The 23705-nt window shown below is 39.5% G+C and overlaps 1 protein-coding gene across 5 annotated transcripts in view; it reads left to right on the top strand.

The window, feature by feature from the left end:
• KCNK2 (potassium two pore domain channel subfamily K member 2) overlaps positions 1–23106 on the top strand; it is a 161389-nt gene extending 138283 nt beyond the window's left edge. For all 5 annotated transcript variants that reach the window (XM_060754274.2, XM_067463755.1, XM_060754276.2 and 2 more), the window contains exon 7: positions 20567–23106. In XM_060754274.2, coding sequence (XP_060610257.2) covers positions 20567–20884 — 318 coding nt within the window. In that variant the 3' untranslated portion in view covers positions 20885–23106. The remainder of the gene's footprint in view (positions 1–20566) is intronic.
• Positions 23107–23705: the final 599 nt, after the last annotated feature.

Raw genomic sequence — 23705 nt, forward strand, 5'->3', positions numbered from 1 at the left:
TCAGTGGATGGCTTTGTGTGATTTAAAAGAAAATAAATCCCTAGCATGCAGCCACAATGTCCACATGGGTCTAAGGCCATTCTGGAGAAAAAAAGCTGACAAGGGGGGGGGGGGGGGGGCAGCCAATCATAATGACTTATGGCTCATACACTTGTGTGTGTGAGAGAGTATAGCATGGGGGTGGAGAGAGACACCATGAGGAACATAATCAGAAGAGCCTACAACCACAAAGTTGAGGACTCTTGCCATAAAGTGTAGTGTGGGATGTACCACCCAAGATGAGAAAAGCCAAGTCCCAGCTTTGATTCTTCATGGAAGCTTCTCCCAAGGGTATGAAGACTCATAATGTGATAGAATGATCCATATGAAAAGTAGGTCTGGTCAGAATGGTATACCTGTAAAAACAACTCTCTGTGTGTGGCAATCACTTTGGTCAATCTAATTTGCATTCTGACTCTCAAAAAGAAAAAAGAAAAGAAAATTAAGTGCTTTCATTTCTTTTCTATTACATACCTAATGCACTATTAACTTGACAAGCAGGATAGCACAAACCAGTATTGCATACAGTGTGTTCGGTCTACTGGAATCAATGCTCTGTTTTTACACCACTGGCTTTCTCAGTTAAACAAGTTTATTCATACATTGTTGCAACAGATACACAGTGTTGGTTGTTCATGTTCTCTTGAGCAGTTGTTATATACAGCCTTTCACTTGAGTCCCCTGCATCATTATTATTTTGATTAAGTGTAGTCAAGATACCACTGTAAACAATATCAGTTTCCTATTGGTATGCCTAGATCAAATAGAATTCTATTAATTCAAAACACAAGCAGTAACAGCAAAATAAGTTATACCTCATAATACATTCTAGAATTTTTGACAGTCCTTGAAGAATCAATTGTTTTCATTCTTATCTATACAAATAAAAATGTCATGTTCATTTGTGGGATTAACATAACTCAAAAACCACCGGACGAATTGACACCAAATTTGGACACAGGGCACCTTCTAACCCAAGGAGTGACCATCACTCAAAAAATTTCTTTTGTCAATTGGGAGTTATTGTTGCTGGGATTTATAGTTCACCCACAATCAAACAGCATTCTGAACCCCACCAACAATGGAATTGGGGCAAACTTCCCACACAGAACCTCCATGACCAACAAAACATATTTAAAGTCATTGAGTCCAACTCCCTTCACCAGGGCAAGAAAACATAATCAAAGCCCTCCTGACAAAGAGCCATCCAGCCATAGATGTAGTATCATAGATTTGAAGGGGACCCCTAAAGAAGGACAATTATGTTGCAAACCAGACAATCTCTACATCAACACTGACAAAGAAACAGCAAGAAATACTGTTTACCCACAAGCAGAAAGAAATTACATATATTAGAAACCAACACTTTTTCATTACTTTACTTTCCAAATCACCAGACTGGGCCACAGCAATGTGTGGCAGGGGACAGCTAGTGTTAAATAAGGACAGACAAGAAAATTTGGCAAAAATCACATTCCCTACAAAAATTCAATTTCTCATCTTCTGAGAAGTGCATTTTGCCATAGAAATGCATATATTTCTCAGGTTTATGATTTATTTCAGTCAAGAACAAATGCACACAAAGCTATGCATACATTTGAAAATTACCATAACCAAAAGTACATAAGCTTGAAGAATGTGGACAAACATGGTTTAGTCAATGGAAGCGATGCATAAATTAGGCAAACAGTGCACCATATATGCACACATTTCTTTGCAGAAAGCAAATAAGTCTCACAATCCAATTTAGAGAGGAATGGGATGAGGAAAAAACCCAAAATAAAACTGAATGTTTTTCATATGCCCAGTTCAGAAATATTATTTTGGAAAGAAGTTATATAGATGTATTTGTATAATGCTAGAATGCCATATTTTCTGTAATTGTCAGAAAGATTTATATCTTGCAAATGTACAGTCACACGCATGACAATCCTGCCTATACATATATTTTACATGCCTTAGCAATCATGTGCAAAATATATTGGGGTGTATCCAGCTTTTATTCCATGGAGGTAAGGGCTCTGCTGATGGAACATGTTCCAGTATTCAATGATGCTCTTTACACAGCCCATCCATTTATCAGGGCAATCCATATTGCTATGTAACCCTTCCGGGATGGAAGTTGGAGCATGGGCTAATGATTGATGAAGTCTGCTTTAGCCAGCTGAACTGTATACATTTGAATATATATTCAGTCAGTTGTCATCTTAGAATATATTTTCTATCATGGGAGCTCCTGTCCAACATCTGGGGAACTGCACTTTGCTTACACCTGCTAAACATGTTACTGTTCCATTTTGGGAAATGCTGTTGAATACATAGTAACATAGCAAATCACATGCAGGCTTTCCTGAATAAGAGATCCTCACTCCACCCATTTCAGATTGGCTTTTGGTATAAGTGTAGAATAGAAGTAGACTTGACATATTTTAAGGTGGATGGCAGGGATACAATGGGAATTTTTTTTGTGTACCACACACCCTACTGCTCAACAGTCTACCTTTATAATGACACTGGAGTGATTTCCCATCCCTATATATAAAAACTGAGGAATTTGAAGGTCCCTGTCACTTGTCAGCTGACCTGAATTCTGTTTGGAATCACCTCACATCACCTTCTGGCCACCTGACTGCCTAAGCATTTTTAAGTGTTGGAATTTCAGGATTTTATATGGGAAGTGAGAAGGCTCATTTGGTACTTTTAGGTTATTTTGTACACAAACACGTGTGCCAGATTACATATATTCCCTTTAGGAATAAACATAGGCATGGGAATGTCTGGGCACTCACCTTCATTACATTTCATTATATTGCATGTATGGACTCTTATAGGATCATGTACTTTCAAATTGTTTCTGATGTCTGACTACTCATCACACTTGAGCATTTTCCCACTTTAATCAACTTTAAATGATGTGACTGCCTCCTGTAGAATTCAGGAGGTTTATCTTTGGCCTTTCCTGAGGCTAAGAGAATGTGACTTGCCCAAGTTTATTCCCTAGTTTTCCATGGTAAACATTATATGTGCATCATGATGGCACAATTTCATAAGGACAGCCTTAAAGGTAGAACCTATATTCCTTGGTAACATGCTTATGTCAATCAGTATAAATTAAATTCAAAGTACAAATGTAATTTATATTTATCCCATTCAACAGCGCACAAAGGGAAGAAGAGGAAGCAACAGAAGATTGACTTTCCCAGGAGGGTCAAGCAGAAACAAAGTGCTGCAACTTCTTTTAGCTTAGTTCATTCTTCCTCATTAAAAAAAACCCTTTGCCCTTTTTACCACATTTTGATATTGCTTGGTCATACATGTCCATGTTTTCATGTGTGAAGTGTTGGAAGGCATGCTTATTTAGAAACAAGCATGTTCTCGAGTAGATCTCAGTCATGGTGTTGGGTTATGCAACTTGTTCCTTTTCCTGCACTGTAGATATGATGATCAAATATTTCTAGCAACACTTCAATGTTATTTAACAGAATCAAAGATTGCCACTTTCTTTCAGTTCTTTAACACACTTTTCTGGCATATACATACTGTATGTCCATTTGGCACTAGGGTCATGTGTGGGTATGTGTACTCCTGTATTGAAAAATCTTTGCCAAGCCTCCTAATCAACTACATGAGCTTTGATAAAAAATACAAGTTATTTTATTTGGTTTCTGAGTCATTAGATGTCACTGAAGTAAAAATTCTAAGCTTTTGTCTGAAACTCAAAGAGCAGGAAACTTTGAAAAGATCTCAGAGTGCTCTGTTATTTTCAGTTTCAAGAAATTCCTCTCCTTGGCAAGGACAAGTGGGAACTAAAAGTAGAACAGCTTTGCTAGCCAAGCAAAAACTTGGCACAAGTATCCCAATACTCTCCAACTTTCTAGTGACTGCATCTGAGTCCATCTGTTTTCTGAAATAGAGTCAAAATCAGAAGCTCTTGAAATCTTGGGAAAAAATGATTTTTTTAAAAAAGAGACAAAACATTCTGTACTTTAGTCTTCTGCATGGATATATGACATTTATAATTATTCTCTCTAGTTAGATTACTGTATTCTCAGGAGGTTAATGGGAAGTTTTATTTTTAAATAACTGACAGCTACATCAGGGAAAATTATTTCAGAGATTCAGACAATGCATTCGTCATAATGGTTAGAAATTATAGAAGACAGAGCACAGTACATTAAAGGCATCTCATGCTTTGTATTGTTCACCAAATATATTTTAGAAGACGTCTACAGCTTTTCATTTTGATATTTCATTGCACTTTTCAATTAATAATGATGGACAGAAATGAGCATGCCTCTATATGGTGAACAAAATCAGTTTATAATAACCTGCCCCATAGTTTTTTCTATAAATATACCTTTTCTCTTTTTATATATCAATTTATTATTGGTCTCTTTCTCTCTCTCTCTCTCTCTCTATCAGTGTGTACTGACACATTAACGGATATGTTATATCACTCAAACAATGCGTGCCTTCTAAGTGACACACTGTCATTCACATCAAGTTAAAGAATTCCATAGTATTGAGCCATCACAATTAAAGTGGTTTCAAACGGTACAAAATCTATGGTTTTTATATCATCTTTTGTTATCACCACTTCCTGGTGGTATAAACTGGATCTCATCACTGACAAGAGAAAACAATGAGAATTATAGAGGCATATAGAGGCATCCCTGCTGTTATCCTTGATCTCTAACTGAAGATACAAGTGATTGGGGTGGGAAAGCTCTGGAGGCTTCTGTGGATGGAACATTTTAATCAATCTGTTTTGTAGTGCTTTCATAAATTTGCCACCATAATTAGGAACAAATTAATTTGGCAATGAACCTTGTAGAAATGTCTCAAAACATGGGGATCTGATCTGAATTTGAATGTTGCAAACAAGTTAGAAAGGAAAGCTTGCAAGATTTTATAAGTGAATGGAAAACAAGCCCTATGAGGAGCAGCTTAAGGAGCTGGGCATGTTTAGCCTGAAGAAGAGAAGGCTGAGAGGAGATATGATAGCCATGTATAAATATGTGAGAGGAAGCCACAGGGAGGAGGGAGCAAGCTTATTTTCTGCTTCCTTGGAAACTAGGACGCGGAGCAATGGCTTCAAACTACAAGAGAGGAGATTCCATCTGAACACGAGGAAGAACTTCCTGACTGTGAGAGCCGTTCAACAGTGGAACTCTCTACCCCAGAGTGTGGTGGAGGCTCCTTCTTTGGAAGCTTTTAAATAGAGGCTGGATGGCCATCTGCCAGGGGTGATTTGAATGCAATATTCCTGCTTCTTGGCAGGGGGTTGGACTGGATGGCCCATGAGGTCTCTTCCAACTCTTTGATTCTATGATTCTATGATTCTATGATCCTAAGCATTTGGAAGAACTTCCTGTTGGATAGAGCTGTTTGATAGAATTAATACAGTTTGACACCGCTTTAAGCTGCCTCAGTTTCCTCAGATTTTAAAACTGAGACTTGATGGCCATATGTCAGGAGTGCTTTGATTGTGTTGGACTGGATTGCTTGGATGGTCTTTTTTAACTCTATGATTCTATGGATCCGTTTAGTGATGCAAACTGTCTGGTATAATATTATCTTCATAATATGAAAGAGTATGAACATGAAGACAGCAAGATTAATATTTAGAATGTTAATGCTGAGAGAATAGGGAAAGCTAATCAGTGAAAAAAAAACAATAAAAGGCATTTGAATTCAAATTTAATTTACAAAGCAATGAAAGCCATTTGAATAGAAATCCTATGTAAGGATCTCCGTCATCTATCATCTTCTTCCTGGCAATTTTAGACTATTCCACTAATAATAGATTATTATAATAACATTTATTTGTATCCCACTTTTATATCTGTAATTGAGGCTTTCACATCTACCTTTCGTAATTTTCGTAACACTATGGTTTATGAATCCTTTCATTATTTTCAAGCTAGTCAACGATCCTTTAACACACTTTTCTGGACTATACACATGTCAGTTTGGGACTAGGGTCACGTGTGAGTATGTGTATGTCTGTTTTGGAAAAATTATCCAGATATCTCCATCTAGGTTATACTAGGGTAATAGGAATGGAAAGTTCCCCAAAGCATTCAGAAAGAGGAAGGCTCCAGTGAACAATAAGTAATAGACAGCTATATTTCTGCAGTGTAGCAATTTATTTTTGTTAATGTTAATCAGAGACAGAACCACATTCTCTTCACTCCTTTTATAATAATTTCACCTCTTGTGTACATCTGAGTAAAGCATATCAAGGCAAGAACCTAAGCAGCACCTTGCTTTTTAATAGACATTTGCAATTAATATTATATTTGCCATCACTTTGACATATTTCGACACCTCCATCCAACCAATCCAATAATGACATGATTTCTTGATCCCTAAGAGGCTGTTTGGCTGCTATTAGCACCCTCAAGTGATATTAGTTAAGATTACAATCTAAAATAATTCTTTAATATGGGAAAATTGAGTAGAGCTGTGAAAAGAAGAATAAGTCAAAATAATATTTCACAGCATTGAACAGTTCAGGCTAAGCAGACATTGGCTGGATTCCTGTTGGAAATAAAGCTGACATTCAATCCGTTGCTGAATAGTGAGTCAATGCACTCGGTGGCCAGAGTCAAGTAAAGCCTCCAAAGATGCTGGAAAGAAAATGTGAAAAAACTGCCTTTACCTCTTCTGTGTTGTCTGTCCTGTTAATTGTATATCAGTATTGAATGTTTGCTGAATAGGTGTTGTGTTGTGTATCCCATTCTGGGAGAGAAGGGCAGCATATAAATACTGTAAATAAATAAATAAATAGAAAATTGAAATGTTCTAAAGGGACATAAAGTGTGGACTTTACAGGTCAAGAGGAAGCATTCCACAAGTATAGTGACACAACAGAGAATGCTCCACCATTTATTGTGGCCACCTAAATCTTAGATGGCCTTAAACTATCAATCCTTCCCTATATCATTTATACCTGTAAACACTCTAATCCCTCCAGGCAGTGATGTGTAGCCAGACGAATAGGCCTTTGAAAAGGTTCTTCACAAGTTATGTTCACTTATATATCTCTTTGAACTTCAGTCATTCTTTCTAGAAAAGAATAGGGATGGGGAACCTGTTTTGAATTCTAATATGGAATTGTCTTTGGAGCTACATTCTAGCAGTGTAATGGTTAGAACTAGATTTAATTCTTACGTGTTTGGTCTTTTTTTTACAAAGAAAACAAAGCATGGTTCAAGCCTAAGAATATTTATTCAAGTATCAGACTTGGCACCATAATTTCCTGGCTTAAAAATGCAACTCAGTTCCATGCAAAAGCCCTGTTGTTGTTAGGTGCCTTATAGCAACCCTATAATAGAATTTTCTTAACATGATCCATTCAGAGGAGGTTTGCTGAAAGGATGAGGCTGTGTGGCTTGATCACAGTCCTTTCATGGCTGTCTTTCAAACCCTGCTCTCTCAAAATCCTTGTAAAACAATCAAGCTAAAACAATATAGAGTCTATGCTGTCAAAGTTTCCTGGACCCACTATGATCCAAAGTCTGAATCAGACCTCTGTTCACTCTGCAGATTCCTGAGCTTATCTTCAAGAAATGATATGATTAAGTGACATGAACTGCATCTTATGCAGGGACTGAAAGTTCTTGACTTCTATCCTGGGGAAACAAAATGACAACAAAAGTTAGATCACATGGCTTTACATATCCATAACTATATAGCAGAAACATTAAGAAACTTCTTTAGTGAATTGCGAACATGAGATACTCCAAAGACTTTCCAATATACATTGGGTCCAATGTACATGACTTCTGTTGTTCGTCAGACACAAATGCACCTTGGCACTTTACTGGCTCTGTTGGATATGGCCACTACACAACTGCACAATTGAAATACCCACATAAATACGTGAAGAATCCTAATTCCCACATATGTGTAACCTCAACAGGATTCCTGCCAATATATTTTATAGAATAAATGCATCAGAGTATTTATTGACACAAATAATTTCTTCCCTGTATTTTGTGTTATTTCTCCTTAACAATCAAAAAAGGTAACTCATTCTTGTTGTCATGTGATACACATGTGTAGATATTTGAGCTTTCAGTAGGAAAGACAACCAGCATTTATATCATTTAGCGTCAGTTATTGAGTAACTACCAGTCTTCACATTTAGCTCAAATTGAGTGTACCTCGAGAAAATGTCATACCTCAGGGACAAAAGGAAACCAAAACATTGTTATATATAGTGAGGAAAAATTAAATTACGAAAGCTTGTTGTTTATGTGCTCTGGCAGTCTGAACATTACACCACCTTCTGTCTGTAACCTTTGGAGCATATGTCTTTGGCAATCCATAGGACAGAGTTGTATTATGAAGATGTAACATTTTGTGTGAGTGCATTTGAGGGCAGAGAAAAAATGGGAGACCAGAGCACTCATTCCAAGCAATAGTTAAGCCATATCTCTGAAATCTGATGCACTAGGGAAAGTTGGCACTGCATGTTTACATGGAAGCATTTAAAAAGAAAAGCTTTTCATACTGTGCTGAACTAAACATCTCCCATCTATTTATTATATTTACCCGAGAGATGCCAGATGCCAGAGGTTTGGGCCATACATTAGAACTTTGTAGGACTTCGGAAAGCTGCCTGACTGCCCCCTCCAACTCTCTCATAGAATCATAGAATCAAAGAGTTGGAAGAGACCTCATGGGCCATCCAGTCCAACCCCCTGCCAAGAAGCAGGAATATTGCATTCAAATCACCCCTGACAGATGGTCATCCAGCCTCTGTTTAAAAGCTTCCAAAGAAGGAGCCTCCACCACACTCCGGGGCAGAGAGTTCCACTGCTGAACGGCTCTCACAGTCAGGAAGTTCTTCCTCATGTTCAGATGGAATCTCCTTTCTTGTAGTTTGAAGCCATTGTTTCGCATCCTGGTCTCCAGGGAAGCAGAAAACAAGCTTGCTCCCTCCTCCCTGTGGTTTCCTCTCACATATTTATACATGGCTATCATATCTCCTCTCAGCCTTCTCTTCTTCAGGCTAAACATGCCCAGCTCCTTAAGCTGCTCCTCATAGGGCTTGTTCTCCAGACCCTTGATCATTTTAGTCACCCTCCTCTGGACACATTCCAGCTTGTCAATATCTCTCTTGAATTGTAGTGCGCAGAATTGGACACAATATTCCTGGTGTGGTCTAACCAGAGCAGAATAGAGGGGTAGCATTACTTCCCTAGATCTAGACACTATGCTCCTATTGATGCAGGCCAAAATCCCATTGGCTTTTTTTGCCGCCACATCACATTATTGGCTCATGTTTAACTTGTTGTCCACGAGGACTCCAAGATCTTCACACGTACTGCTCTCGAGCGAGGCGTCCCCCATTTTGTATCTTTGCATTTCGTTTTTCCTGCCAAAGTGGAGTATCTTGCATTTGTCCCTGTTGAACTTCATTTTGTTAGTTTTGGCCCATCTCTCTAATCTGTCAAGATCCTTTTGAATCCTCTCTCTCTCTTTCTCTATATATATCCCCCAAAAGATGTTTCTTATTTAAAATTCCTCTCATTCCTTTGGCCAGGGAACCATGCAGCCCTGTGGACTCCAGAGCAACCCTTAGGAGTTTGAGCACTCCCTCAAGTCTGCAGCAGCTTGAGAAAAATATGTTTATGGATAGGAAAAAAAACCCCACTGTTTTGCCTCAAGCATGAGTTTAATGTTTAAGGCCAGATTCAGGGTTCCATCCCAAAAAGGATACCCTTCCCAGAAAAGGTGCTAATGGCAATGAATCACAGTTGCCCAACATGGTGACCATGATGTTGAGATGCTCTGACATTGGCCAGAATGGGGTGGTGTAACTCTTCGGCATCTGACATATGTCCACCTCTGCCCTAAGGAATGGGAGGAAAAATGTCACAACATATTTTTCTTCCATATATCTTTTTGTGGTATAGAGAACATTTAAGTGAACTTGGGTGAGTGGTGGGACATCAATTGTAGAAAATGTCTTGTACATATTTTGATGTCAGTTCAGTTCCAAAGTTAACATTTATTTTGTGCCTACTTCAGTTTTGCTTTCTTTAAGCTGCCTGGTCATGTGCAGGTTGCATTTTATTTTTTTAATCACATACTTATTTGATTATTTATAATTAGATTTTATTGTATTGTAATCTGATTTGGGAAAGATTATTTTAAAAGTCAGAAAGAAAAGAAAGAAAGCCCATTCATAATTTTAGTTGCCTTTAAATGTTGCATTTTGTAATTTATTCCAGTAGTTCAAAGTAAGCATTTCTTTAAAATATGGAAATTTCAGACCACTTAAGCAATTGCATAAGTCAGCATCCTACATCATGCTTGCAAACTGTACATTTGCACTTACATAGTTACATGGTGGTTGTTTTATATCACACTTTGCTGAGTACAAACTTTGTGTAACTGTGCATCTGCCAAGATGTCTGCTGATTGTCTTATTGTGCAATGGAGAGACTGCCTCTGAAATCTCGGTGAATAAAATGGCACATTGAAGACACTGACATATAATTATTACCCATCATTCAAGAATATGTGAATTAATATATACATGCTTTCGACACCAATAGGAATCTAGAGTTTTGCTATTTGTCTTTGATAGTTTATGGTTTAGATAGGGAGTGATCTGTTGCTTTGGTCACAAGCCTGTTATAGCTTGATATCTTAAAGATCATCACACCAAAAGAAGAGGTTACACATGTAATCCAGAATCCTATTGATGTCAAAACAGACATAAATCTCAGTATGCATGTGGAATGACTTTTTGGGACGATGCAGAATGGATGTTACTTACTTAGGCAATCCCTCATTGTCCAAATAGGATGATCCTCCAGGGTCAGTGTACAATGTGCGGTGGGTGCGTAGGTGACTGTGGAGCCTCACAGTCACCTTCTCCCGCAGTGAGGGCATTGGTTTTCAGGTGGAAGGCGGTCCCGGTTGGGGTTGGCTTGATGCACCTTCCTCTTGGCACGTTTCTCTCTTTTGGCCTCAATTTGTGCTTCTTCAAATTCTACAGCACTGCTGGTCACAGCTGACCTCCAGCTGGAGAGCTCAAGGCCCAGGGCTTCCCAGTTCTCGGTGTCTATGCCAGAGTTTTTAAGGCTGGCTTTGAGCCCATCTTTAAATCTCTTTTCCTGCCCACCAGCATTCCATTTTCTGTTCTTGAGTTTGGAGTGGAGCAACTGCTTTGGGAGATGGTGGTCAGGTATCCGGACAACGTGATGGGTCCAGCGGAGTTGATGGCGGAGGACCATTGCTTCAGTGCTGGTGCTCTTTGCTTCTTCCAGCACACTGACATTCATCCGCTTCTCTGTCCAAGAGATTTTCAGGATTTTCCAGAGGCAGCGCTGATGGAATCATTCCAGGAGTTGCATGTGACGTCTCTAGACAGTCCATATTTCGCAGGCATATAGCAGGGTTGGGAGGACAATAGCTTTATAAACAAGCACCTTGGTATTCCTACAGATGCCCCGGTCCTCAAACACTCTCTGCTTCATTCGGAAAAATGCTGCACTCGCAGAGCTCAAGTAGTGTTGTATTTCAGTGTCAATGTTGACTTTGGTGGAGAGGTGGCTGCCAAGGTAGCGGAAATGGTCAACATTTTCTAATGTTACACCATTAAGCTGTATCTCTGGCATTGGAGAGGGACTGGCTGGTGATTGCTGGAAGAGCACTTTGGTTTTCTCAATGTTCAATGACAGACCAAGCTTCTCTTATGCTTCTGCAAAGGTATTTAGAGTGGCTTGTAGGTCTTCTTCTGAATGTGCACAGATGACGTTGTCATCAGCATACTGGAGTTCTATAACAGATATTGTTGTAACCTCGGTTTTGGATTTCAGTCTGCTGAGGTTAAATAGTTTGTCATCTATCCCATAGATGATTTCCACTCCGGTGGAAAGCTTCCCATCAACAAGATGAAGTATCATAGCGATGAATATGGAGAATAAAGTTGGGGCAATAACACATCCCTGTTTGACACCTGATTCCACCTTAAGTGGGTCATTTTGGGAGTCATTGTTGTCCAAGACTGTTGCCATCATGTCATCATGGAGGAGCCGAAGGATGTTCACGAATTTGTTAGGGCACACAATTTTTTGGAGGATGGTCCAGAGAGCGCTGCGATTCACTGTGTCAAATGCCTTTGCAAGGTCAATGAAGGCCATGTACAGAGGTTGATTTTGTTTCCTGCATTTTTCTTGAAGCTGTCGTGCAGTGAAGATCATGTCCACTGTTCCTCTGGAGGGGCGGAAGCCATTCTGGGATTCTGTGAGGGTGTCTTCTGAGAGGGGCAGAAGGCGGTTTGCAAGGATTATTGTGAGGATTTTCCCAGCGGAGGTTAAAAGGGAGATACCTCGACAGTTTCCACATTCTATTCTTTCCCCTCTTTTTGAAGAGGGTGGTGATGGTGGCATCTTTGAAATCTGCTGGGAATTTCTCGATCACCCACACTTTTTCTATGAGCTGGTGGAGTTGTTGTGTCAGCTCAGATCCTCCCTCTTTAAAGATTTCAGCAGGGATCACACTAGGACCACTGGCTTTATTTTTTTGTTGGCAGATGGCATTGCTGACTTCTTCCAAACTAGGCAGTGCTGCAAGCTCATCCCTGGTTTGTTGTTGTGGGATTTGCAAGAGAAGCTGATGAGCGGAGAGGCTGTATGCCATGGTTTCTTGGTCCATAGATGACCTTTATGGCTTTGAAAAATCTCTGAGCATCATGGGTATCTGCCAGATGTTGGAGAATGGATGTATCTAGCTAACGGTAGTAGCTGGAGTGCAATTCCAGATGTGGAAATTTTGCAGATGTGTAGTGATGCAGCTAAACAAGTGTGTTCACATTGTATACTTGTGTGTGTTGTGTATCATGCACTGTGGTGATAGTTATGGTCACTCATATTTTGCTCTACAGTACAATTCAGTATAGGGACTCTGTAGTCCCAGTGTAGGATATTTATGCTACACTGAGATCATGTAGGTCTGTGATCTCTCTTTGTCACATTTGCAACTTCCATTTTTATTTTCTTACAAGGAGGAAGAGAATGCACATTTGGCTACCTTCATTGGACTACTATATCTGAAAATGCAAATGTAGTGAGTTCAGATGAGTTCATTCACCATTACACAGGATAGAGAAATATCTTTTCTGCCATCTTCTCTTGAATGTGCATACATAGAGAGTGATGAACAAACAGGATAGGGAATATATCTAGTTACAAAGTCATCTGCTGTAGCAGTACCAAACACTCAGAATGTTTATATTTTGAAGAGCCTGAACTCAAGAACTGAATAATAATGAAGAAGAAAGACAGTAACCATAGCAAAGCAAATCTAATAACAACTCATTTTAAATCCAGGAGGTTTTATCCATTTTCTTGAAATATGTTATTTCAGATTCCAGATTGTCAGTGACATCTTCAGATGTTATACCAGCATGAGTGTTGAAACAGAGACAGTATGTGTGTGTGTGTGTGTGTGTGTGTGTGTGTGTGAAAGTAGGCAAACATTTTGTAATGTTGGGTCAGGGGAAGAACCACAGAGGGCAATGTAGAGAGAGAATGAATAGTAGATTTACAGAGTTGGAAGACATGACAAGGACCATCCAGGCCAACCGCCTGACAGATGGCCATCTAGCTTCTGTTAAAAAAACTTCAGAGAAGGGAACTCCTCCAGGCTCTAATGTAGTTTATTCCTAATGTTCAGATAGAATTTATCCCTGTAGTTTGAACCATTGCTCCATGTCCTAGTCTCTAGCACAGTAGAAAACAAACCTGCCCCCTATTCAATCTGATGTCTTTTCAAGTAGCTGTCACCTCCCTTCTTAGCCAAGCTAAACATGCCCAGCTCCCAAAGCCACTGCTCATAGGGCTTGGCTTACATATATTTCACCATTTTTATGGTCCTCATAATTTTAGGGAGATTCACTATCATTCTACTTATTTAACCATCCACTTCCACATACTTTCCTTTTAAATTGCATTAAGCAATAGTGTAGCTCAGGGGTCCTCAAACTAAGGCCCGGGGCCCGGATACGGCCCTCCAAGGTCATTTACCCGGCCCTCGCTCAGGGTCAACCTAAGTGTGAAACTTGAATGCACACAATAACAACAACAATCATATCTCATCAGCCAAAAGTAGGCCCACATTTTCCATTGAAATACTAATATGTTTATATTTGTTAAAATTGTTCTTAATTTTAATTATTGTATTGTTTTAAAATGTTTTTGCACTATAAATAAGATATGTGCAGTGTGCATAGGAATTCATTCATGTTTTTTTCGAATTATAATCCGGCCCGCCAACAGTTTGAGGGACTGTGACCTGGCCCTCTGTTTTAAAAGTTTGTGGACCCCTGGTGTAGCTGGATTTATTGATCTGGATCCTGACTTTGGATGATAACTGAAATCAATTAGTCATAGTTGTGAATTACATTCATGAATTTCATTGATTGTGGAGCATTCTCATTTTCTTAAAGAAAGTATCAACGTTATTGACCAACTCATATATCTGAAATTATTAAAATATCCTTGATAAAATTTGAAATATATTTGTGTGCCTGAAAAGAATTTTTACCTCAGTTTAGCAAGAGTCTTAAGCTGTGAATTTCAATCAACTTATATCACAATAATGTATGTGTGGTTCATCTAGTCTAGGTCATTTTTAGTTAGTGAAACAAAAGTGATACTGGTTTCTGTAACAAGTAAATTGCTGAAACTACAATTAAAAAAAAACCTCCCTTTGTCTGACCTTGTTCCGTCCCTTTTTCAGATAGTGGGCCGAACACTGGACACTTAGCAGGCCTTAGTGTGGGACGTAAATCTGGGAGGTGGGATTCCGGTCATCAGTGGTAAAGGGATATATGGTAGTGGTCCTAGGCCAAGTGCCAGGGTGAGGTCGAGTCATCTGGAAACTCGTTCCCCCTCCAACTTGCGCTCTATCCCCAGGCATACTGTTGAGAAGGTGCTATCAATGTTCCCCTTGTCCCTGCTACTAATCAATGCTAAATCTATTGTCAATAAAACTGCTACTCTCCATGACTTTATTCTCGATCAAGCAGTGGACCTGGTTTGCATTACAGAGACTTGAATTCGTGAGGGTGATAACATCCCCTCACATGAACTGACACCTCCAGGCTTCCAGATATTTCAACAGCCTCGGAGTGTGGGACGGGGTGGAGGGGTAGCAATACTCTCCCATGACTATTTTACCATCAAAATTATCCCAACTCCAAAGATAGCCGATATTGAGTGTGTTGGTGTGGTTCTGGCTAGCAGGGACCCTTTAGCCATTCTTGTAGTATACCGTGCACCTGGGTCTCCGGGAGATAGTCTGCTTAACTTATTAGATCTTGTGGCAGACTGGGTCCTGAGGTTCCCCAGACTTATTGTTCTGGGTGACTTCAATGTACATGTTGAGGCACCGTCATCTTCGTCAATAACCAAGGATCTAGTACCAAACTTGGAAGCTCTGGGGCTCTCATTAACTAAGACTCGCCCCACACATCGGGCCGGCCACACTTTAGACCTGATTTTCAGTATCGGGGTGCGAACATCCCTATCTGCAGTAATTGACGTCCCTTGGTCCAACCACGCTGCCCTGAAGGCCGAGATTGAGATCCCATCTCCTTCTCCCCCAGTTGTTAAATCAATCCTTGCTCGGCCTAGGAGACTCATGCAACCTGCTAGGTTTTTGAGTGCCCTTAAGGACCTGGGAACTCTGTGTGTCACTCTCAATGAGCAAGGTAACAACTGGAATGCCAGTCTGTTGTCTGCCTTGGATAAAATTGCTCCCAAATGCCACCTTCGTCCTCGCCGGAATCACCCCCCTTGGTATACTAATGAGCTACGGCTGATGAAACAAGCACGAAAGCGGCTAGAACATCAATGGCGCCGGAAACCCAATGAGGTGCCAATGTCCACTTTTAAGGCTTTTCACAAGTCCTATGAGTCAGCCGTCAAGGATGCAAAAAAATCATATAATTCCTCCTTAATAGCCTCTGCCAGATCACACCCAGCACAGTTGTTCACAATTGTTCATGCTTTGATGAGTCCGGCTCCCCCGGTCCAGAACCCAGCAACCATGGTTCCTACAGCTGTGGCATTCCAGAAGTTTTTTACTGACAAAATCACTTTGGTCCGGCAGGAACTGCTCCCTACACCTGACACTTTGAGTGAGCTGGAGACTCCTGCCAGTGAGTCTTTGTTTGCTGACAGGTTCTAACAAGACCTGTTAGGGATTTTTACTTTTCCTTGTCACATTGCCACCATCTAGGACAGTGGTTCTCAACCTGTGGGTCCCCAGGTGTTTTGGCCTATAAATCCCAGTTTACCAAACTGTTAGGATTTCTGAGAGTTGAAGTCCAAAATATCTGGGGTCCCACAGGTTGAGAGCCATTGATCTAGGAGGAAGGGACTGGACACATCATATTTCAGTGCCCTGCTCACCTGTGTGGCAGAACTCTATCCCTCATTACAGATGGCTGGATTTTAATGTGGATTTGCCAGGAGATGGAGCACAGCAATGGCACTGTAGCCATATGCCTAATGTAGAACCACAGCAATATTTGATAAAAGGAGACCAGGAACTAAAGGAAATTTCAGTTATACACATACCATTCTTATGTTTTGACTGAGGAGTCAATTTCTTCATTAGAATAAAATTCCATAAAATACATTTGACAATACATTCCATAAAATGTTGCTCCAGTTGTCTACAGAAAAATCAGAAACTTCTTTCCAGTTTGTGGCAATTTCTGGATGTGCTGTTACATACTTAAAGCTAATTAATATAACATGTGTTACCTGTGGGTTTTCTTTGATAAACAATGAAAAATATGATTTTCCTGCTTCTTGGCTTTAGACTGGATGGCCCACAAGGTCTCTTTCAATTCTATGATTCTATGAAATGCAATAATATATGATGATTGCAACATTTGTCTGGCAGTTAAACTTGCTGTTTCAAAAACCTCTGTCCAGAAATCTTCAAGCTATGGATGAAACTACTACAATATATAAGTGCCAAGAACACCACATTTATATGCCAACATAACCCACTTAATTTAGAATTAGTGTAGTTAATTCTAACTGATGTTAAATACCATATGTGAAGAACCATCTAACTGCATTATCTCAAAACTACATTTTTTCTATATGTGGCCATTCCTCTATTTTTCTTCTTCTTTGACATAAAATAGAAGGATTTCTAGATTACCTATCTGTTGTGGCACAGCAGGAGTCTCAGGAAGAGCTGGAAGAGGATGATGGGTTTTAGATTCCTGAACATGTTCCTATTGTTGATACAGACGATGTTGATGCTGATGCTGCAGACGAGTTCCAGTTTCCCATGGGAAGGGATGTTGTTTTAGAAGATGTTTCTGATCTTAGTGAGACTTCACAGATGCAGGCGGAGGAGGCGAGTCAGCCTGGCAGCAGTTCTCTGCCTGTCAATTCTGTTGATTCCCAGCTCCAGGATAATGAGTTATTTGACCTTGAAGGCTCTCCACAGTTAGATAGGGAGAATCGCTTGCAACTCAGGGTTTGTCATAGTACAAGCCTGCAAACAAGAGAGGTTAGAGGTCAGAGGAATGCTTTCATGCTGGGAAAGTATATTTAGTGAGCTGATTGAAGGCAGCCTTTTGTCAGTGCAACTTCAGTGAACACCCTGATAACTTCTTTGGATTGCCTGGGTTTTTGGGCAATGCTTTTGGCTTCTTGGGACTTTGTTGTGGATCTTGGCTTCTTGGGACTCTGTCATGCTTCCATGGAATCTTGTTTGATCAATACTTATGGATTATGCTTCATGTTATTTGCCTTTGGACTTTGGAAACTCTGCCTTTGCATTTAAGACCCTGTTTGACTATTGAACTCTTGCAACTTTGCTTTTGTGTTCAAGACTTTGCTTTTTCTTTAATAAACGACAAAACCTACAGCCTTGGTATGTGTGGTGTTCTAAGCAAGGTGAATCTACCCTGAGGTGCGACACTATCTTATTTTTGTTCAACCAGGTCTGAAAATCATGCACTATTCCAGATGTTCCTGGACTGGAGTTCCATCGTTTTAGCTAGTATAATCAATTCTGAAGAATGGTGAGGGGTAGAAACCCAATGATACCTGGAGGATCATATGATTCCTATCCTTGGTATATTTGGGCAGTATATGATTAACCACAGTGATATCAGGAAGCTAGACTAGTTAGTCCTATGGTCTGGTCTGATGTACAGTAAGACCCCTGTAACTCTGGAGCCTATATTCCTGCACCTAAGGAAAATTATCTCTATGGATCTTTTCTTAGCCCTTGAGGAGATCCTATGGTATGCATCCCTTGGAAGTTACACAACGTTGCATTGGAGGACCTAGCAGATTCCTAGAGAGAATACTTCTTTACGAATCTCTGTCCCCAAATGCAACTCTATGCAATGTGGAACCAGAGGTGAGATAATTTAATGGTGTTTGTCCATATGTATGGTTTCATGTAACTGCCATATCCATGGTTTCATGTTATTGAGAACATGAATCTGTCACCCTGTCATATTTTGCTCCCTCGTGGCAATGCATGCAAGGGTCATAGAGTACATATAGAATTCATACTTTGAACTAAACATCTCTTTGATAACCATTGAGACGTGAAGACCTAATTGGCTTGCAGCTTTTTATACCTATAATTAAAAATTATTTTCTTTATGTTCCACTTTTACATATTTTATGGGATTAATTAAATATTTTATTAGATAAATTGATTTTTATAATTAATAAAGGTGCAGTGCTAGTGCACTACTAGGATGGAGGACATCTAGGGGGTAAATTTAGCATACTAGGATGCTTCTACCCTGTCTTGTGGATGGAGCCCCATGCCAGACAGCACATAACATCATATTATTTCCAGCAGAGCCCCCTCCCCCAACTGGGCTGGAAGCATTGGGATCTTCCCCCACAACATGGGAGCTTTCGAGTCCTTGCTGGGAGGATGACACTTCTCACATGTGATGTGGGAAGTATCACCATGAGGGAGTGGTGTACAGGATGACAGATTTGGTCCACTGCCCCTTTTGTTCGACAGCAAAGCCAGGCAAAGTGGGACGATTCACCTGGTGTTTCCAATGAGGTCCTAGGTTGAAATCATCCCTTAGTCATAAAGTTCACTGGTTCACTTGTAGTCATATTGCTACCTATGAGCCTAGCTTTCTTCACAGCAGAACTGTGATGATAAATGGAAGTGAGGAAGAAACGAAATCTAATACAACATTGCTATCTTGATATTCACAATTTGACTTATCCATGCTCCAAAACGTATCCCTCCAAACAATGTTTGTGGGCCTCTGTAGATCCTCCAGTTTAATTCTGTGGTATGTTTCTAGCCCAAGTGTAGTCAGAATATAAGATTTGTTATTCATTATTTCAGGTATCCATGAGAAGATGTGCTGTCCTGGAAAAAATGACAAAAGTGTTTCTGAAAGCAGAAAGCCTATCTCTCAAAAATTATAGAATTTGAAAATTGATTAATTTTATTGCTGTTTTATTAATTTTTGATGTATTGATGACTTTGATTTGTTGGCGCTGATTGAACATATATTTCATGGCTCTTAAATTGATATCTAGGCTGACTTGTAAATTGCAATTCAAAAATTGGATATAAATATTTCCAATACTGAGACAAGTAAAACATCTGCCAAGTGGCTAGCCCCATATAAATCACCCACAAATTGTTCAATAGAAGACCAATTTTAAACAATGTTTTTTCTACTTATTGGAGCTAGGCTATTAGATGTGTATGTGTTTGTATCAGGGAACTCTCCTTCTAATACCTTTGCAAGTTTCACTTTGTAATCTTGTTATGCCTGCAGAGGGTGAAGCTGGCAATCACTCTGCTGACTTGACTAAAACTGTCACTTGCATTAATCCTCCGTTCAAGACCCGTGCCGCTAAAAATAGAACCGCGACAGCTGACATTTTTTTCTTTTAAAAGCTCTTTCGCTCTAAATTTAGAAATGCCTGTGTTGAGTCTCAGAGGGATCATTACACGTACAGCCACAGCATCCATAAATAACTGCAACATCTCCCCTGGTAACGACACATAACACACAGTCTGGATTGCAGGGAATTCACTGCTCCCCATCCAGCTGGGATCCTCTCAGCTGTCAAGGCTTAATTTTCAGAGGCAATTTCACCTCACTGGCCCAGATAAAAATTATAAAAAGAGCTGTGAAATGTTTGAGCTGTAGCCATTTTAGTGGTTGCCATTGTTTGCCCTTTTTATATTGTATTTGCAAGATGATGGCTCAATCCTTCCACTGGAATGAAATAATTTGGGACCAAAGACTGACCACGGGAATGTTTGGGGCACAAAAGAACTATGCCAGTGGGCAGCTATTCTTGTTCTTTGTCTGCATTGAGCCCTTTATTCATTTAGATCTTTGAAAACATGTATCTTGGGTTTTTCTAAATATTCACAACAACATTATTCTTCTCTTGTCTCTTTTTCTCTTTCTGTTCCTTCTCGCTCTCCTTCTCCCCTCCATTGTTATGTTTCTCAGGTGGGTGAGTTCAGAGCTCATGCTGCTGAATGGACAGCTAATGTCACTGCCGAGTTCAAAGAAACCCGCCGGCGCCTGAGTGTGGAGATTTATGACAAGTTCCAACGGGCTACCTCCATCAAAAGGAAGCTCTCTGCAGAAATGGCAGTGAATCACAGCCAAGACCTGACTCCTTGCAAGAGAACCTTGTCTGTCAACCACCTCACCAGCGAGAAAGACCTCTTGCCTGCCATTACAAAGACAGACAGCATTTATATGAATGGCTTGACGCCTCACTGTGCAGCTGAAGAAATTGCTGTTATTGAAAACATTAAGTAGCACTGACTTTGAATCCTGATCTTTTAATAAGAAGAAGCCTATGGTTTAGACTTACCTTGTAGTTCCTGATATATTTTTTTCCTGTCCATAACTGATGCTAATAGCATTTTTTAAAATCACGTGCATGAATTCCAACCGAAATCCACCCACAATAAGGATTCATAGTCACCATCATATTTCTTGAAAGACACAAAACGAATGGCACTCCTGTCATTGACAAATGCTGGAACAAGCATGTCCGATGCCTTTTTTGTGCCCAGACTGTTTCTCATTCCTCCTAATGTGCCATAAGGCGTTAAGAATGAATAATGCTGGTTTAGGTTAACAATGTAGCTTTGAGGGATCAGTCCTTAAACTTTTCAGGGTCTACCTTACCAAGCCTAGGAATGGACCATGTATGGACTACAATCTCTATGTAAATGGCAAGAAAATCTTATGCAGCCTTTTACCTAAGAAATTTTTGTCAGTGCCTTATCTTTTGAAAAAACAGAACCTCTATAACTCTCATGCGTTTTGTTTGTTTGTTTGTTCATTTGCTGATTCTTGCATGAGTACTACATCTCATTTTGATATTTCATCTTGCCCCCAACAATCATATTTTTAAAGGTGTCTAAAGCTGAGGATACCAGCGTTAAGAAACAGATGCCAAATCTAAGGACAACAAAGCACTGCTCCTATGTCTAGCTTTAAAGGCACTGCAATTAGAAGGGTTGCCAATGGTGTCCCCCTGCGAGTATTCCCTTTTTTCTTTTTACTCAGGTTCAGATGATACATGTAGACTCCATACACCTGTAGAATTTATTGATCCATGTCATGTCTCATTACTTAAATCTCTAATCACCAGTTCAGGCCCACATATTGCATAAACCAAAAATGTTCTGTTTTGTGTTACTAAATTACCTAATAGACGATATTAACTTGGTGCATTCAGAAGACACCTTTACTCACAGAGAATGCAGAATAATCCTAAATCATCAGCAGAGAGATTTATAGTGAACATAGTGCTGCTGGTAGAAAAGGATTCAAACTTTTCTTTGTTTTAGCCACGTCATGCCATATGCACAGGGGTCCTGCCTGCTGGATTGCTTTCCTGAATGTTACATCCTGCAATGTTTTGTTCCCACTCTGGAGCTGAGAACAAAAGTGGGAATGCAGTTGAAACTGGCATCACTGTGACTTTCTACATCAAGAATATACATGGTATCTGAATACAAACGCAGACGTGAAAACCAGTTGACCAATAGCACAATCTGAATATGATCAATTATTTGGATAAATAGGCTGATTTTCAGATCTGAAACCAATCCTTGGGATTTCTTTTATTATTTTAAAGGGAGGGGGCATTGATTACAATTTTACAGCCTTGTGTTTCTTTTGTTTCTAAATGTATGCAAGATACAGAAGGAATGCAGAATTAAAAATAATGGAATGAACTGTCTTTTATTTTTTTAATCATTTAATTCTATTGCATCCTGGCTGTATATAAAATAAATAAAATACCCCTTAAGAGATTAATAGGCAGCCTGATCCTCAAAGCATAACAAAGGTGCAGACTCCATTGAAATAACAGGGAGGCTTGCGTACCTACAGAGCTGTTTGAGGCCCGTCCTCTTGGCTCTGAATATTAGCAAAATGGGACTTCAATTGGACACCATTTAAATAACAAATCCACATTGTCTGACTATTAAATAACATTATGAATTATGAATGTTAACTTTATGGATGCTTCATCTTCTTTTTCTAACAAATCTAACTTATCAGTGTAAATAGCAATCAATGAAGAGTTAATGAAATTGTTCATCTCAAATCTGCAGAGTTTCTATGAAATATCTACCAAGCCAGGCTCATCAAAGAAAAAAGGCCCCGTTCCCTCCGTTTTCCCCAGCACAGTGTTCTGAATGTTGACATGGCAAGAAAGGTTTTCTTGCCATGTATAAACTGTGAATTGTAATGAAAATAATAACAAAATAATAATAATAATAAAGTTTTTAATGAAAACATGCCTTACCAAGTCTCCTACTTGTTGCCATTATAATGCTGAGAAATCTTTTGTAAAACCAGAACAGTGGAGCTCCAGAATTAGGATGATTTTGTACCAAATTACAGCCTTCTTAATTTTAGCAAATAATACTATTTTGGCAGATACAGAATAATATGTCCTCTCAGCATCAAATTGTTTCTTCTCCAAAGTTGATAATAAAATGAATACTCTTCTGCTGTAATTGCTCTGTGTTTGCACTTTGTCTTAAAATACATTGGGCCCGAAGTAGGGAGCCTCGTTTTGTATATTGAAAACAGACTGCGCACACAACAGGATTTTATTTTCCTGTCACTGGTGTTTTTAAAAAATGGACAAAAATTGCTTAACTGCATTTTAGTGCTGCTTTTTGCAAAAGAAAATGACCTCTATCTGTTTATATACTGATTTTTATTTCCACTCTTGGGGCTTGTCTACACGAACTAAGAAAATCATACTCATAGCCCTTGCTATCCAAACACACAATCTTATTGACAATTCACTTGGTATGCAGTTCTTTAAACTTTAATCCAGTTCAAAACATTTGCCTTTTACCTTGCAATTTTCCAGAAAATTCTGATTTCTTGGCATGTGAAGCTCCATTAATGCTGAATGTGAAGTTGGGACGAGGAGTTAGTGGAGAGAAAATGTTGGTGGAAGGTGTCCTGAACCATATGTGTTTTTTTAGGAAAGTGGAAAGGATATGCATTGCTAGGAAAGGAATGCAAAATCTGGGCCCCTTTATACAGCCCTATATCCCAGAATATCAAGGCAGAAAATCCCACAATATCTGCTTTGAACTGG

This window comes from Anolis sagrei, chromosome 1, assembly GCF_037176765.1.
Source record: "Anolis sagrei isolate rAnoSag1 chromosome 1, rAnoSag1.mat, whole genome shotgun sequence".
Taxonomy (NCBI): Eukaryota; Metazoa; Chordata; class Lepidosauria; order Squamata; family Dactyloidae; genus Anolis; species Anolis sagrei.